Source organism: Rhipicephalus microplus, chromosome 2 (genome assembly GCF_043290135.1).
Source record: "Rhipicephalus microplus isolate Deutch F79 chromosome 2, USDA_Rmic, whole genome shotgun sequence".
In the NCBI taxonomy this organism is placed as follows: Eukaryota; Metazoa; Arthropoda; class Arachnida; order Ixodida; family Ixodidae; genus Rhipicephalus; species Rhipicephalus microplus.
Window position 1 is genome coordinate 62,391,240 of NC_134701.1, and position 16,744 is coordinate 62,407,983.

The window sequence follows — 16,744 nt, forward strand, 5'->3', positions numbered from 1 at the left end:
GAAAATCAACACTCGTCTAAGGAAAAAAAAGGGGGAATTGCGTTGAGTAACATGTGCTATTAAAAACTTGTACATTTGCCCCTCTCACTTCATCTCTATGCGTTGTGATAATGACTGTAAGGTACTTGAGACGTGATGCCGCACAAATGTGTTTCATTATTCATTTTGGAACAGACTCTTTATAGGTATAGCAGATTGTAAAACACTCTTCCAGTTCCAGTCGTTTATGCATTCAAATTTCCCGTGAGCTATAAGCTAGTTGTCCCTTGGCTTTTGCTTGTGCTGTCTTTATTTGTTTTTTCTTTTCTTTTTTTTGATAACATTGTGCCTGAATTGTTGCATACACCGCTTTGTTATTGGCTCATTTTTTATCTTTGTCTTTGTGTAAACATATTCTCTTTCGCGATTACTTTTTTTTCATGTTACCCCCCTGCAGTAATGCCCTCGTGGCGCTGCAGGTACTTGTATCAAAAAAAAGCCACAAGAAAATAAGGGCAACAGAAACCTCTTGTGTTCATGTCAACATCTTTTACTTTTTTCCCGCAACCAATTCTTACCAACCAGCTCAACGGTTTGCCGTCATATTGCTATAAAGCTATGATCATTGTTTAAATGGACACGAGAAGGATACAATTGAGACCAATAAATTATTTTTGAGGTGGTTATTAAGCAGACACTAATGACACATTTTTACCGTCCCAGTGAGGTTTCGTATTAAGTCCAAATTGTATAACTCGTGCGATGTTTTCTGTGCAAGTGAAAGCACGCGAGGGGCTACCAACAATCTTGACTGAAGCTGAAAGGAACCATGCCGGTGCCGGCCGCGTCGGTCGCGCAAATGGAGCATGGAAGGGATTGGGGACGCAGGCAGGGGGGGGGGGGGGGACGGACAGACGAGGTGTAGTGTGGTTATGCGGAAACTGCGTGTTTTCACCAGCCGGGCATTGTTTCACGCAGTCATACGCTCCTTATTGCATCATCCATATCGAATGCAAAGAGGGTAGGGCTGTGTCGCTGTCGCATTTACTTCTTCGTCATCGCATCGAAACTGACTTTGAACGCTATCGTCGCTGATATCTCAATCATCGGCTGACTATTAAAAGCAAAGTGGGGGCTGGAATTTCGTTCTTGAGTTTCGCGCTGAAACTGGGGCACTTTAATGTAGTGGTGACGTCAAAAATTTCAGTCTTTTGCTGCATTTACTGCGTTGTCTTAGCCAAATCGCCTACATTTTGTCACGTTAAATCCCTCGCTCCATTAGAACCCAGAGCACTTCATTACAACTCAAAGCACCGTTATAATCTTAAGCACCGATGAAGTATTGATACAAAAGATGCTATCCAATTCGTGACGTGACGCCACGGCGAGTTTCTGCGGAAGCATGAAAGCGGCGTCATTACTTCTGTTCTACTTCGCTCACCAAGCGTCCTCGTGCCCCAACATCGCCGCCATCATCGCATGTGCTTCTTCTCGAAACTCTTGTGCACCGACATCTCAGCAGGTCTTCGTGATTTTGCCCTCTGTGTCACAGCTGGGCAGAATAGCCCGGTGTGCGTGTACTCGGTAAAACTGCAAGATCTGTTCGCTAGTTAACTATATCGTGTGCTTTAATAAAGTTGGGGACCCCTTCCCCTTTAAGAGTTGAACGGCAAAAGGCGCTTGCCTTCCCACTCTGAGTTCGGCCAACACCAGGTCCCGGTGGCGCACCACGTACTCGAAGCGCAGCACCTTGATCACCGAGCGACGCCAGTTTCCCACCACGCAGAACAGCTCAGAGTCCGGGCTCTCGCTCAGCTTGATGCACGCACGAGCACCGCTGAATGCATGCCAGCAATTATCGGTCACTTTACTATCACACTATATAATCGATCTTATTCAAGTAATACAAAAACTAACCCATCAAGACAAGGCTCCACGTTGCTGAAGTGGTTCACTTTGTCAAACGAAGAAAATGACCGGACTGCTCAGGAACGATTCCTGCCAGAAACTCTTGTGGAAAATTTGCATGAGACAGTGTGCCCCTCTGCTTTTTTGTAACACCGGTGTCACACAAGTACTTTTGATCGTGGTGAGCAAGTTTTTTTTTTTTACTGCATGCTCTAATCTGGATGGAGTTCGGCGCATCCTTTAGCTCAACGCCTCATCTCTTATATCAATGCCAGCCAGATGCACCTGATTCAGCAGTTCACCACCATCTTCTATAGCCATTTCCTGCGCTCGCCCATCGCTTAGCCTTCGCGTGTGCTTTGCGGTCATAAGGGAGAACCCCTCATGCAATGCTTCACGTCGGTAATTGGTTGATTGATATGTGGGGTTTAGCTCCCAAAACCACGATATGAATATGAGAGATGCCCTAGTGGAAGGCTCCGGAAATGTTGACCACCTGCGGTTCTTTAACGTGGGGCCAAATCTGACCACACGGGCCTACATTTCCGCCTCCATCGAAAATGCAGCTGCCGCAGCCGGGATTCGATCCCGCGACTTGCGGATCAGCAGCCGAGTACCTTAGCCACTAGACCACTGCGGCGGGACTTCACGTCGGTAATCATATGAAACGCTTCTTTGTTCACTTGCGTACAGAACCATGGGGGGGATCTTGCATTCCTCTTGTTCACAATATATGTGGTCACGCTGGCTCAGTAAAATACACGGTGTTTTGAGATAGCGCGTCGCCGTTCGTGGCGCTATGCTGAGAACCAATGGGGAAACCTCACTGCAACAATATTGCATGCGCAGCACTGTGAATCACTTACTTAGAATACCCGGGTGTTTTCTCTGGGCAAAAATTTCTTGTGACTGATTTTGTGGAGTGAGACCTTTTTCAGCATATTTTTTTTGTCACTGCGAGGTACATGAAATAAATACTCTTTCTGTACTCGGCGGGGTTAGTCAACCGATAGCATTAGACAGTTACAGTGTAGCGGGATAGCGATGGTAGCGTAGAGCGGGATCGAAAAGCGCATGCGCAGTACCGTGCGTGACCTGTACCGCTCACCGTGTGCACACTGTTTCTCATATTCAACGTTACCATGTTTGCGTGGTTTACGTAATGTACGTAAAACATGGCGGCGTATCGTACCTAAAACATTGTTTGAAATTTATTATGAGCTTAGTGTGATGGGCATAAACTTCCGTCTGCCCTGTTGAGTAACTCCAAGAAACCAAATAAATATGCAGTGTTCAGTTTCATGAGTTTCACTTCTTGACTTTTGTCGAGGTTTGCGTCGAATGATCACGTCCGGGAGCTTAGGCAGAAATTGTTTTCGGAGAAGGAGGGGCACCGCCCTTTAAGATTGTCATTTTTTGTTCGGTACGCCATGGCCAAAACATTTTGAGGGAGAGGGGCACATGCCTGGTGTGCCACCCCTTGGCTATACCTCTGACAACCCGTATTGTTTTATGCCACCAAGGGTCTTTTCTACAGCTCCTTTTGGCAGCATAATCATGCTCGCAAGAAGATGTTTTATGCCCACTCCGACCACGCATATTTCCTTTCGGATAATATCCACACCTCATGACGCAGCATGTTCGCCAATTCTAATTCGCAGCATGTTCGCCTTTCGTTATTTTGACGGCTCGCTTGACCATTGTCACATTATACAGTACCCACTATAGGATGTTTATGATCACGCCGAGATTTGTTCCTGATAACCGCGTCTGATTTCACAAAACAATCGAAAACATTATTGCCGCCTTGGTTTTAGGGACGATGCTCTGTAGCATCGAGCCATGTCCACCATTCGTCGTGACATTGCCATGATGTGACGATGGTGAAGAACAAGAGTTCCCGACCACACAATCTCTTTCTGCCATTTCGGCACGGCACATACAAGGTACCGACTATACATCATGACGATCACGGTGATGACAAAAAAAATGGCAGCATATCCACGGGGTGAATGATGGAGAGGGGGCGAAGCATCCGTCCGTCCATGCGTCCCTCTGTGTGACCGTCCGTGCGTCCACCCACCCGTCCGTGTGTGCGTCTGTTTGTGCGTCCACACGTCCATCTGTGTGTCCATTCCTGCGTCCGTCCAAGCGTCCATCCGTCCGTGCAGCCATCCGTGCGTCCGTCCATGCATTTGTCTGTGTGTCCGTTCGTACATGTAGCCAACACTCCAAGTACCATCATCTCGCATCTTTTCATCGTATATGCGTCCGTCTGTATGACCGTCCGTACGTCCATTCGCCCGTCCGTGCGTGCGTCTGTTCATGCGTCCGCACGTCATCCGTGCGTCCGTTCCTGCGTTCGTTCATGCATCCGCCCCTACGTCCGTCCATGGTTGTTGAAAAAACAGGTCACTGACCAATGTCAAACAAAACAATGACGTTTCGGGACCCGTACGGGTCCCTTGTTCACAATGGAATGACGGCTGAGCAACAGGTTCTTATGTAACGTTGAGCGCATGATGCAAAGTCCGGGAGTACACGTGGTTTAGTGTGCCAGATGATCTATTGATTGTGTTACTTGTCGTCTGAATTATTAGTGATTCGAGGTTCAGTCTGGTTGTAAAATTCTTCTCCGTGGCCACGATGCGTGCGTTGTCCCAGCTTATCTCGTGGCCCGTCTTCTCGGCATGCTCTGCGAGTGCATTTGTCACTGTGTGGCCCTTGGCGACGTCATTCTTGTGTTGCATCAGACGTTTGCAGTAATTTCCACTCGTGCCAATGTACACAGATTCGCAATCGGCGCATGGTATCTTGTAGACCACACCAGGAAAGTGTTGCCGAGGGAGAGGATCCTTCACATTTAGCAACTGAGCCTTAAGCTTGCTTGCTGGAACATGCGCGATCTGTACACAACGTTTTCTAATTATCTGGCAGTGGAATTGCGCAAGTTTCTTAAGGCGTAAAGCTGCTCTACTGCAGCTCATCAAAGCACAGGCGTCAATGCCGCACGTCCTGCTCTTGCAGGAAACACTTAGCGAGAAGGTAGTTCTCTCGGGCTACCGTTCGATTAGCCAAAAAGGCGCAAATGGCAGAGGTATCGCCACGTTGGTCAGGAAAGATACCTCCTTTGAGCAGCACGAAGTCAAAATTTGCGACTCGGATAAGAGATCCGGTCTCGAGGCACAATTAATTGAAATCATCCCCAACGGCAAAATCCGAAGCAACATATTCGTTTTTAACCTGTATAGCCCTCCTTCGGCTTATAAACATAATATCCGCTCACTCCTTCATAGGGTCGCAACTGCCACCAGATCGCACCCTTTAATAGTAGCTGGGGATTTCAACGCTCCCCATCCGTCTTGGGGCTATGTTACGAGGACAAAGAAAGGGGCCAATCTAGTTGCAGCCAGTATAGACTTAAACCTAACGCTTATCTCCGACCCGCGTTTTCCCACGAGGCTGGGAAACTCGGTCGCCAGAGACACGATGCCTGATCTCAGCTTCACTAGAAATGCGGTGGTCGAGTGGTCCAACTTACAGGAGAACTTGGGAAGCGATTACAGCATCATAGAACTCCGGATGGAAATAAGAGCACCACCCCCAAGAACCTATAAATATACAGACTGGGACCTTTTTAGGCAAATCAGAGGTGAAGATGAGTCAGTACATGACACCTTCAGTGAACTTCTTGTACAAATCCAGAAGGATGTCGAGAAGGCCACCAAAGAAATAGTAACAGAATTTGATGCTCCGGGGATGGATGCAAGGTTAGCGCACCTCCTGGACGCCAAACGCTCTCTCATCGCGAGATGGAAAAAACAAAGGCTAAATCGCAGGCTACGGAAAAAGATTGTGGAGCTCAATCGGCATATTGAGGAGCACTGCTCCGAACTCCATAAACAACAATGGAGGGACGCCTGCTCGGCTGCGGACGGGAAAATGCACAAAGGAGGCAAATGGACCCTCTTCAAAAACCTCCTAGATGATGGACAATCCAAAGGCAATCAGAAACTAGCCATAGACCGACTTATTAATAAGGAGAAAATGGCAGGCATCTCAGAAGCTTCCCAATTTCAGATACTTGCCAACAAGTACCTCCCGCTTAGCCAGAGCTCAACTTCTGTCCCCCACCGGTATGAGGGTGTGCCTTCCCCAGAGTTGGACGCTCCCTTCTCGGAAGCTGAGATCAGGGAAGTGCTCCATAGCCTAAACGGAAGGTCTGCCCCAGGTCCCGATGGAGTTACGAATCGGCTCTTAAGAAATTTGGATGATAAAGCCATTCAGGCCTTAGTGAAAGAGATAAACAGGGTATGGGAGGAGGGCGTCGTACCAGAAACTTGGAAGAGGGCCACAGTGGTCTTAATCCCCAAGCCAGGTAAATCACCCAGCTTAGATCACCTCCGCCCGATCTCCCTTACTTCTTGCCTTAGCAAAGTAGCAGAACATGCAGTACACAACAGGATATCGCGCTACATCGAGAGGAATGACCTATTTCCATATAATATGGTAGGTTTCAGGCCCTCACTTTCCACGCAAGATGTCATGCTCCTCCTCAAAACACACATAATTGACTTTCCAAGCAAAGATGTAAAAGGGGTCCTCGCACTGGACCTCACTAAAGCATTCGATACTGTCAAACACGACTATATTCTTAAGGAGATATCGGCTTTGAACCTGGGAGTTAAATTCTTCTCCTTCGTTGAATCTTTCCTCGAGAGTCGGACGGCGGCAATAAAATTGGGACAATCAGTCTCGGAGCCTTTCAAACTCGTACGAAGGGGTACTCCCCAAGGGGCAGTTATCTCCCCCCTTCTATTCAACATAGCCATGCGCAAGCTGTCGGCAAGCCTTTCTAAAGTTCCTAATGTCGGACACGCTTTATATGCTGACGACATTACAATCTGGTGTCCCGGAGGATCGGAGGCGGCGGTTGAACAAGCTCTACAGGAGGCTCTGGACGTTACAGAGTCTTTCCTGGAAGGTACGGGACTGGCGCTTTCGCCGGAAAAGTCGGAACTTCTGCTGTACAGACAGGCTAGACGAGGTGTTAGGGGACTCACCCCTCTCGATCAGGTGCCCATTAGCGTTTGCACCAAGGATGGTCGCACAATTCCTAGAGTCAATTCTATGAAAATTCTGGGGCTTTTATTAGACTCTAAGGGATGCAACGCAAAGACTATAGCCCATCTCACCACAAAAACAGAGAACATTCTGAGATTAATTATGCGGGTGTCCAACAAGAAGGGCGGCATAGGCGAGGATATCCTCCTTAGGGCCCACCACGCTTTCCTCATGAGCCATATCATATACATAGTGGCGGCTCTCAATTGGACCAAAACGGAAAGGGATAAATTGGACACGCTCATGCGCAAAAGTGTCAAAAAGGTGCTAGGCGTCCCAATCACGACTAGCACAGAAAAACTCATGAAGTTGGGAGTGCACAACACCACTTCTGAATTAATTGAAGCGCAAAGGTCAGCACAAATAATTCGGTTATCGAGTTTCAAAACAGGAAGAAAACTGCTCGATGCGGCAGGCCTCCGTGCTATCTTCAATCAGGGAGAAACTACGCAGCTTGATTATCAAACAAGGAATTCCTTTATTGTTGACCCTCTTCCACGAAACATCCATCCCCAACACAATAAAGGTCGTAGGTTGGCGAGGGCTAGGGCTTTCATAAAGAACCTCTCCGGAACAGAGACATTTGTGGACGCGGCGCGCCACGCCGGCGGCAGCAAGTTTTCCGTGGCAGTAGTCAATGACAGGGGAGAACTTGTCTCGGCAGCTTCAGTGAAGACCTCCTTGGCCGATGTAGCAGAACAGGCTGCTGTAGCGCTGGCATTACTGGACACGAAACGCACCACGGTGTACACCGATTCCCGAGCGGCCGTTAGGGCGTTCGCATCGGGATTGATAGCCACAGAGGCAGCCAGAATTCTCCACAGCAAACCCCCCTCAGACGTTATTCATCACATAGTCTGGTTTCCCGCTCACATGGGACCAGACGTACTGCCGGGTCACCTGAACCCAAACGAGATAGCCCACGACTGTGCGCGAGGTTTCACAAGCCGCGACGGGGTGGTCTCTCGGGTGAGTTCGGGAGAGCTCGTCCACAGTGATCCTCTCGTTACTTTTCACGAGATAACATCTCATTACAGAGGAGAGCGACAGACTTTTCCCTTTCCCCATCATAAGCTCCACAGATCACAAGCAAGCACGCTCCGCATGCTCCAGACGGGGTCTTACCCCTCTAGGGGCTTTCTGAGCATGCTTCATCCGGATATTGATCCACTTTGCCCAGATTGTGGTGAATTTTGCTCTTTGAGTCACATGCTCTGGCAGTGCCCTGCGTTACAGGATTTTAAAACAGAAGAAGACTGGACGACGGCAATGACAGACCCCAGACAAGACGTCCAGCTTCAGGCTGTCCAGAGGGCCCGTGAACGAGCGGAGAGGCATGGCCTCTCTGTTCCGACATGGGACTAGCCAACGGCTGGGTGGGGACCTACATAGTTGGCCCGCTGCCTTGCCTCTCAGGACCAAATAAAGTTGTTTGTCATGTGAATAGGCGGGCTAGGGCTTCGCTTATATTTGGAATATAAGGAATCGATGCACGCTTTTTTGTAGACGATGTGTTATGCATGGCCTGACTAGTTGACTGCAGTTTATGCATGACGGATTTAGTTGTTTTCCTAATAAAAATAAAAAAACAACTAAATCCGTCATGCATAAACTGCAGTCAACTAGTCAGGCCATGCATAACACATCGTCTACAAAAAAGCGTGCATCGATTCCTTATATTCTAAATATAAGCGAAGCCCTAGCCCGTCTATTCAGAAAACGTGGTGTACAGATCGCGCATGTTCCAGCAAGCAAGCTTAAGGCTCAGTTGCTAAATGTGAAGGATCCTCTCCCTCGGCAACACTTTCCTGGTGTGGTCTACAAGATACCATGCACCGATTGCGAATCTGTGTACATTGACACGAGTGGAAATTACTGCAAACGTCTGATGCAACACAAGAATGACGTCGCCAAGGGCCACACAGTGACAAATGCACTCGCAGAGCATGCCGAGAAGACGGGCCACGAGATAAGCTGGGACAACGCACGCATCGTGGCCACGGAGAAGAATTTTACAACCAGACTGAACCTCGAATCACTAATCATTCAGACGACAAGTAACACAATCAATAGATCATCTGGCACACTAAACCACGTGTACTCCCGGACTTTGCATCATGCGCTCAACGTTACATAAGAACCTGTTGCTCAGCCGTCATTCCATTGTAAACAAGGGACCCGTACGGGTCCCGAAACGTCATTGTTTTGTTTGACATTGGTCAGTGACCTGTTTTTTCAACAATGCCTTTACCTGACCAGACGGCATTCCGTCGAACTCTCGACTACGTCCGTCCATGCGTCCATCTGTCCATGCAACCATCCATGCGTTGGTATATGCATTTGTCTGTGGGTCCGTTCGTCCATGTAGTCAACACTCCAAGTACCATCATCGCGCATCTTTTCATCATATATGCGTCCGTCTGTGTGACCGTCCATACGTCCATTCGCCCGTCCGTGCGTGCGTCTGTTCGTGCGTCCATGCGTCCATCTGTCCGTGCGTCCGTCCATGCGTCCATCTGTCCGTGCAACCATCCATGCGTCCGTCCAGGCATTTGTCTGCGGGTCCGTTCGTCCATCTAGTCAGCACTCCAAGTACCATCATCTCGCATCTTTTCATCATATATGCGTCCGTCTGTGTGACCGTCCATACGTCCATTCGCCTGTTCGTGCGTGCGTCTGTTCGTGCGTCTACACGTCCGTCCCTGCATTCGCCCATGCATCCGCCCCTGCGTCCATCTATGCGTCGATCCGTCCGTGCAACCATCCATGCGTCCGTCCATGCATTTGTCTGTGGGTCCGTTCGTCCATGTAGCCAACACTCCAAGTACCGCCATCTCGCATCTTTTCATCATATATTCGGATGGATGGATGGATGCTATGAGCGTCCCCTTTATAGCGGGGTGGTGACAAGTATGCCACCAGGCTCGACAAAAAAAAACCTTTTTTTCTTTTTTTTTATGTTGGCCTAATGCCTCTACTTCGATAAATTCTATCTTAATGGAAAAAAAGGTAAATTTTCAGCTTAAGTTCTCTGCCATTTACGGCACACTGTCCATATTTTATTTTTTCAATATTTATTTTTGTCCTTTCTCTCTAATTTTCTGCCACCAATACTCTAACCGTCTCTTACTTATTTCAATCGCGGGTGTGTTCAGCTTTCCATTGTTGTCCCTAAAACCCAAGGCTTCCTGTAGGCTCGTGCCCAAACGTACACCTGGGTGTATATCTCCACATTCAATCAGAACATGCTCCGCCGTTTCCTTATCTTTCCCGCAGCATGTGCATTGTTCTTCTTCTTTACTGAATCTTGCTTTATAACTACGCGTTCTAAGGCAACCCGATCTCGCTTCAAACAGTAAAGCGCTTCCCCTTAAATTATCGTAAAATGCCTCCCTCCTTATTTCATTTTTGCATATAGAAGCACCGCCATCTAGCGGACATTCCAAGGACTAAACGAGAGGTGGCACACGCACACTTTCTTACGGCTTGCGCTTCGTGTCTACTTCCCGCCTTTAACTACCTCGAGTTCATGGTATATACTTGTTTACTGTATTCATGGCACTGCGGCCCAACGCTCGCTAAATCTTTCTAAAACCAAGAAGGTTATGCCCAACGAGTAGAACGTAGCAACCCTTTCTTGTCAGATAGTGCTCAATGTACATGCCAGTGGCTGCTAATGGGTAATGAGAGGCAGGAGAATTTGGCTTTTAGTTAACGCGCACGCTGCGAATTTTTTTATTCTTCAACAACACACAGGAGAAATCTCCCACCGGCACCACCTTGCAGGTCAGAACGTAAGACTAGTTACGCACTACGACGAGGGAAGAACGGGTGCCACAATAAAAAGCTTCGCCCCTAAATCAATTGTCCCGGGCTCCACATTCTCTTTCTGCCATGCAGGAAAATGGTCGTGAAAGTGTTCTCCACCGCGAACGGCCCTTGCGGAGTTGACCCTTATGACCAACAACATTGTTTATACTATCACTCATTTGCTGTTCCAGTGGGTGATAGACGGGTGATTCACAGTTACCGAAATGATCTGAATGATCCCTCGGAGCTTCGCTCTCTCATCATCATTGACTTCATGTATATGCTATTTCTTCCAGCTTGTTTTCAAAGCGGTAGCTGTATATTGACCACGGCTTAAGCGCACGCAAGGATGCAACATTTTGCGTACCGAAACCATGACATCCTTAAGAGGCACGCCATGATTTGCAACTACAGATTAATTTTGGCTACCTGGGGCTTATAACGTGCCCTTAAATTTACTTGAAGTGTATGATGCGAAGATGACAACGTGCCCCGTCACAGTGGTCTAGTGGCTATAGGTACTGGGCTGCTGCACCCGCAGCTCACTGGATCGAATTGCAGCTTCGGCAGCTGCATTTTCGATGGAGGCGAAAATGGTGTAGGCTTGTGTGCTCAAATTTGGGTGTACGTTAAAGAACCTCAAGTGGTCGAAATTTCCGGAGCCCTTCTCGGTGTCTCTCATAATCATATGGTGGTTTTGGGACGGTAAACCCCTCATATCAATCAATCTGAGCTTTGCGCTGTCCTAATATATCTTTTTGAATGGCATGGATTCTTGCTTTTTCCGTATTTCAGGAAGTCTTCCACATAGTTATGTATACCCCACATTACTTGTCACTCCCATTACATTGTTCTCGTCTTGTCTATTTATTCTTGCGCTAACCTCTCTTTGTATGTACGTAATCGCTCTCTTGATTTGATTTAGCCCCGCCGCGGTGGTCTGGTGGAAAATACTCAGCTCCTGATCCGCAGGCCGCGGAACTGAGTCCCGGCTGTGGCGGCTGCGTTTTCTTGGAGGCGAAAATGCTGTAGGCCGGTGTGCTCAGATTTCAGTGCACGTTCAAGAACCCCAGGTGGTCGAAATTTTTGGTGGTCGAAAAGCCCTACACTACGGCGTTTGTAATAATCATATGATGGCTTTGGAACGTTACACCCCACATTTATATCAATCAATCTTTATTTTATTTATTTATTTGAAGTCTGTCCGTGTTGTGTTGTTTACATTTATTGTTTCATTTTTACACGCGTCTGTACAAAGACCTTAGGGTTGTTCCTAGGAACGTTAAATGAATAACTGATTGATTTTTATTGTTAATATTATCATTGGTGCATTCGACGTTTTATGATCTCTATTAACGTCCCAGGGCACAATAGAAAACATTCGCTTAACAGCCTATGGTGGCGGTGCCCATGCGTCTTCCGTAAAATCGTCCATCGAGCTATTTCACGCAAACTATAATAATACACGGAGTTTTACGGGCCGAAATTACGCTATTATGCCGTAGTGAAGGTAAATTTCTTTCATACGGTGTTCTTTAAGGTACGCTGACATCGCCGAGTTCATAAGCCTCTAGTGTTTCGCCCCCAGGGAAAGGCGACCACCGAGGCTGGGATCGAACCCTCGACCTTTGACTCAAGCCCCAAACAACGTAGCCAACAACGTAGCACCAAACAATTTCAGCGCGTCCACCTCGGTGGACGCGCTGAAATTTTAGAGCGGTGGTATTTAACAGCATTGTTTCAGGGTGGCGTTTCGGTTCAACCGAAAGTGTTGCTGCCACACTTTTTGGATACATGAAATCAGGCGGCTTGGGTTCCTTTACCGCAATTTCAACTGCGCTGACAGTGCTCACGCTAAGCGTTCGCGACTCATTTTTAATCAACCAGAAGCACGTACTTAACAGTGTTGTAGCAGTGCTATTCGTAGGAACATAACGTTTTTTTTTTCGAACGACTTGAGGTTCTACTGAGAGGCAGCAGAGTTTTCCCGCGTCCTTACATTTCCTTGAGCAGGTGGTCGAAGGTGACGACCATGCCGTGCCTGCACTCCTGAAGAAGCTCGCCGAAGACCCACTTCGAGGCCGGCGCCAGGTGGGGGAGGCCGACGGGCACCGGGCGCGACTCGGCTTCTCGCCTCCTCGGATGAGGAGGCCACGACTGCGACGAGCTCAGCCGGCCACCACTCTCCGCTCGTCGTGGGAGAAGAGCACTCGGGGTGCGCCACCTGGCCACGCTCGACGTCAGGGATGGTGCCACGTGTCTCCTGCTGCAGACGTCCCTCGTCCGTGGAACAGCTGAAAGGATAGCAAGACCTCGGTAAGTGTTTACGCACCAAAACCAGGATGCGGGTGCACGTATCTGCGAGGAAACAGACGACGAGTGGATGTGGTGGCCATCGCGAGCAGCTTTTGTGGACGGAAAACAATGACGTCGAGATCCTACAACTGTTGGTTGCTCCTGTACTCGCCTATTAAAGGGCCCCATTCCGTCGTAACTTCTTGGCCTCCTTAGCGCATAACAGACTGGTGGATCAACCCAGCTCCTATATGGCTATGAGGCAGTGTTATTTAACGTGCACTGAAGTGACATAGTACATGGACCTCTAGCATCTCTCTGCCATCGAAGTGCTACTGCAGTGACCGGGACTGAAACCGTGACGTTCGTATCAGCAGCAGAGCACCGGCGGGGCCGTCAGCTTGAAAAGACAAGAAATTACAAATAAATGACGAAAATAAAAAAGGGCCAACTTGATCGAAGCACAGTAAAAGTAGCCGAGGGTAGTCAGACATGGTGGGAATGGCTGCTACGTTTTTACTTGAATAAATAAATAAATAAATGAAACAGCCCTTCAGTGGAAATGTATATAACTACAGCAAGAAGTCTTGATAGGCATATTTGCTGTGATTAAAACACGATTTTGCATTCACAATCATTTCGTGCATCACGACGAAATCTCTGGTGCTGTTGCCCAAATCGCGCGCATTGTGTGACTACAAGCACCAGAAGTACCAGTCTTGTGGTGATCAGCCCTGCCTGAGTGTGCTAATGTCACAGCTGCTGGGACAGAAGTAGTTGTCACTTTCGCAATCGTTGCTAGTGTGATAACGATATCGGCACATTCATACTTCTTGTTGTATGCCGAACCTAATTCTGTGAAATAACATATAGTTCGTAAGATATGTCAAGTAATGCAGTGCTTTTTTTGGACACAGAGCGCTTTCCATTCACTTCCCATCACATGTGAAATCATGAATAGATTTATATTGCCACAGCTCGACCATCGCAGAAGACGCGTGCCACAATTCGCGTACGTAAAAGCCGCCAAGCAAGTAGCAAGAAAGCCGTGCCATGGAACGCCGTCCTGCACGCGCCACGATGCTACGCCACGGGACCGTCACGAGACTCGAGGGGCAGAGGAAGAGACCGAAGAAGTTGGAGTCAGCGAGCAAGAGACATTTTTGGCTGACCATTTTTAGTATTGAGTTTACGGGCACAAGTTCGCCCTAAATAAAGAGTTTATATAGTACCAGGTGCTATATTTATTTGTAACAATATGCAGGGTTTAACGTTCCAAAACCACCATATGATTATGAGAGACACCATAGTGAAGGGCTCCGGAAATTTCGACCACCTGGGATTCTTTAACGTGCACCCAAATCCGAGCACATGGGCCTAAAGCATGTGAAATCAGGGTTCGGTGGTAGGTAAAGTGTGAATTGAGGCCCCACGCAAGACTGTTCGCTACATATCTCAAGCAATACACAAAACAACTTATTTTGCGTTATGCAAGATAAACATTCAATTTTGGGAGCTGGGAACACGCCTTGGTCGTCATTTAGAAAGTGCAGCGCAAAGACATGGGGAAAAGAAAGACAGTAGCTTTTTGTTTCTATAACGTCTTTCTATTTTCCGTGTCTTTGCGCTGACCTTTCTAAATGAGCACTATGAACTAGCTAGCCCAAACCAAAGTACTTCTTGGTTGCAATGTCCCCACAACACACACTCGAACCAGCGGTAGGGACTTTACCACATATCAAGGATTCGGCTCAAATTGACGAAACGTGAAAGCAGCAGAAAAATAGTCAAGTAGCCAGGATGTTATTTCTGCCAACCACCACAAAAATATGGCCAAACTGGCCGAAAGTGTACAAAATTAGCGCTAGTTGGCTTTTCAACCCTGGATGCATGCTTCCGAGCTTAGCTGTGAGGATTGGCGGACGAGCGGATTGAGTAATGCGCAAGGCGATTGTCATTGACAAATACGAAGGTGCAGTAACCACTTGGCAGGAGCTGCTTGGGGCTGCAGGAACGTCAGCTAGGGTGAAAACGAGAAAACTGGGTGCCATGACCAGGATTTCGCTACGTTAGAGTTACTGTGTGTGCTACTCTTAGGTTTCGCATAGGTCCGCCATTTTTCCCGCGTAGGCGTCCACGGTATGCAGGAAAACCATCCATTCCGAATGTATATACGGGCCGACGCGGCCCAGCGGCTCCGTGCGCTTTCTCGCTCGTTCATAACCCGTCGCGGGCACAATGACTATCGCTTCCAAGAAAAAAAAAAACGAAAACTTGAACAATAATAGTTTTAGGCAATAGCGGTGCTATTGCTTGTTCGGCGGCAGGCACCACAAGGAGTAATATTTTTGTTTTAAATAGCAAACAGGAAAACCCTAACTTAATTTGTCGAGAGTCATGTATACGAATACTGATAAATTAAGTTCCGCCTATCGCTTGTTTCACGTAATTTTTGACGCAGTGCTTACCACAATTCCGTAGGTGACTCGACGAAACAATTTCTAGAACCATCACTGCATGTTTTACAAACATAGCAAGCAAACGAAAATTTGAAATATCGACGTAGCTGTGGCATTAAGTAAACACTAGGTGAGGCTTCGAATGCAACACAGCACAGTTCTCAGACTCAATTATACAGTTTGGATGTACCTACAGAGTGCATATTCAAACATTCCTTCGCGCACAATTTTATCGGTCGGTCCCGTTCGATGCATGTCAATGAGGGCACACAGAAAGAATACATACCCTGTTTCTTATCGCCTACTCCAGTCGCAAGAATACTGTCTTGATGTAACTACACTTTATAATAATATGTCGTGACGCCTTGGTGCTGTGCATTGTGGAACGTACTGTAACGCTGGAATAAGAAGTGAGTCGTATGGAACTGTCGACAGATTCAACCTGCAGTCGAATGTGTCGACTTCGCAATACTGAGTAACGGCGCTGCGCTGTACATGCACCGTTAACGCTGAAGTTCACTAAAAAAATTGGCCCCGTATCTGCAGGTTACACCGCAAATGTCCGAAAGACGACAGTCTTGCGTCTGGAGAGAGTGAACAAAACGTTTATTTGATGTTCTGGTATCGTTTGGTCGTTTTGGTGCCGTTCAAGGTCCCGTTAAGGGTGGATAAACAGACAGACCAAAATTTTTGCGTCGAAGGTCCCGAAGAAAGAGTATCGTCTTTAAAAATACACCATCTCCCGCTAAGGGAAACCATGTGTTGATGCGAATCAGCGGGTGCTAACGCCTACACTGGCGGTTAAGTTGAGAGGGGCGCACATCCCGGCGTCGCACAGGAGAGAAACTTGGGGAGGCCCAAAGCACACAGTAATGAACCCGTGTATTCTACTGGAACAAGCCAATCACTGCTAATGGGCAATGAGAGACAGAAGACTCGGATTGGACACAGAGACCCGCCGTCCTCTTTTAATTTGCGCACATGCTGCGAATTTTTATTGTTCAACAGCGCAGAGGGGAAGCCCCACTGGCACTACCCTGGACGTCTAACCCTGGACGTCACGGAGACGAGGAGCATAGCCTCGAACCACTGCATTTTCTTCCCCCTACCTCCCCACACGCCGTTCACCACCACCGCCGGGGTGTGGGGATTGCCACGTTTGCATGCGC

The 16,744-nt window shown here is 47.9% G+C and overlaps 1 protein-coding gene across 1 annotated transcript in view; it reads right to left on the reverse strand.

The window, feature by feature from the left end:
• The window catches only part of LOC119169878 (uncharacterized), a 148,812-nt gene that overhangs the window by 37,359 nt on the left and 94,709 nt on the right, over positions 1 to 16,744 (reverse strand). The window contains exon 4 of the mRNA XM_075883357.1: positions 12,821 to 13,115. Coding sequence (XP_075739472.1) covers positions 12,821 to 13,115 — 295 coding nt within the window. The remainder of the gene's footprint in view (positions 1 to 12,820; positions 13,116 to 16,744) is intronic.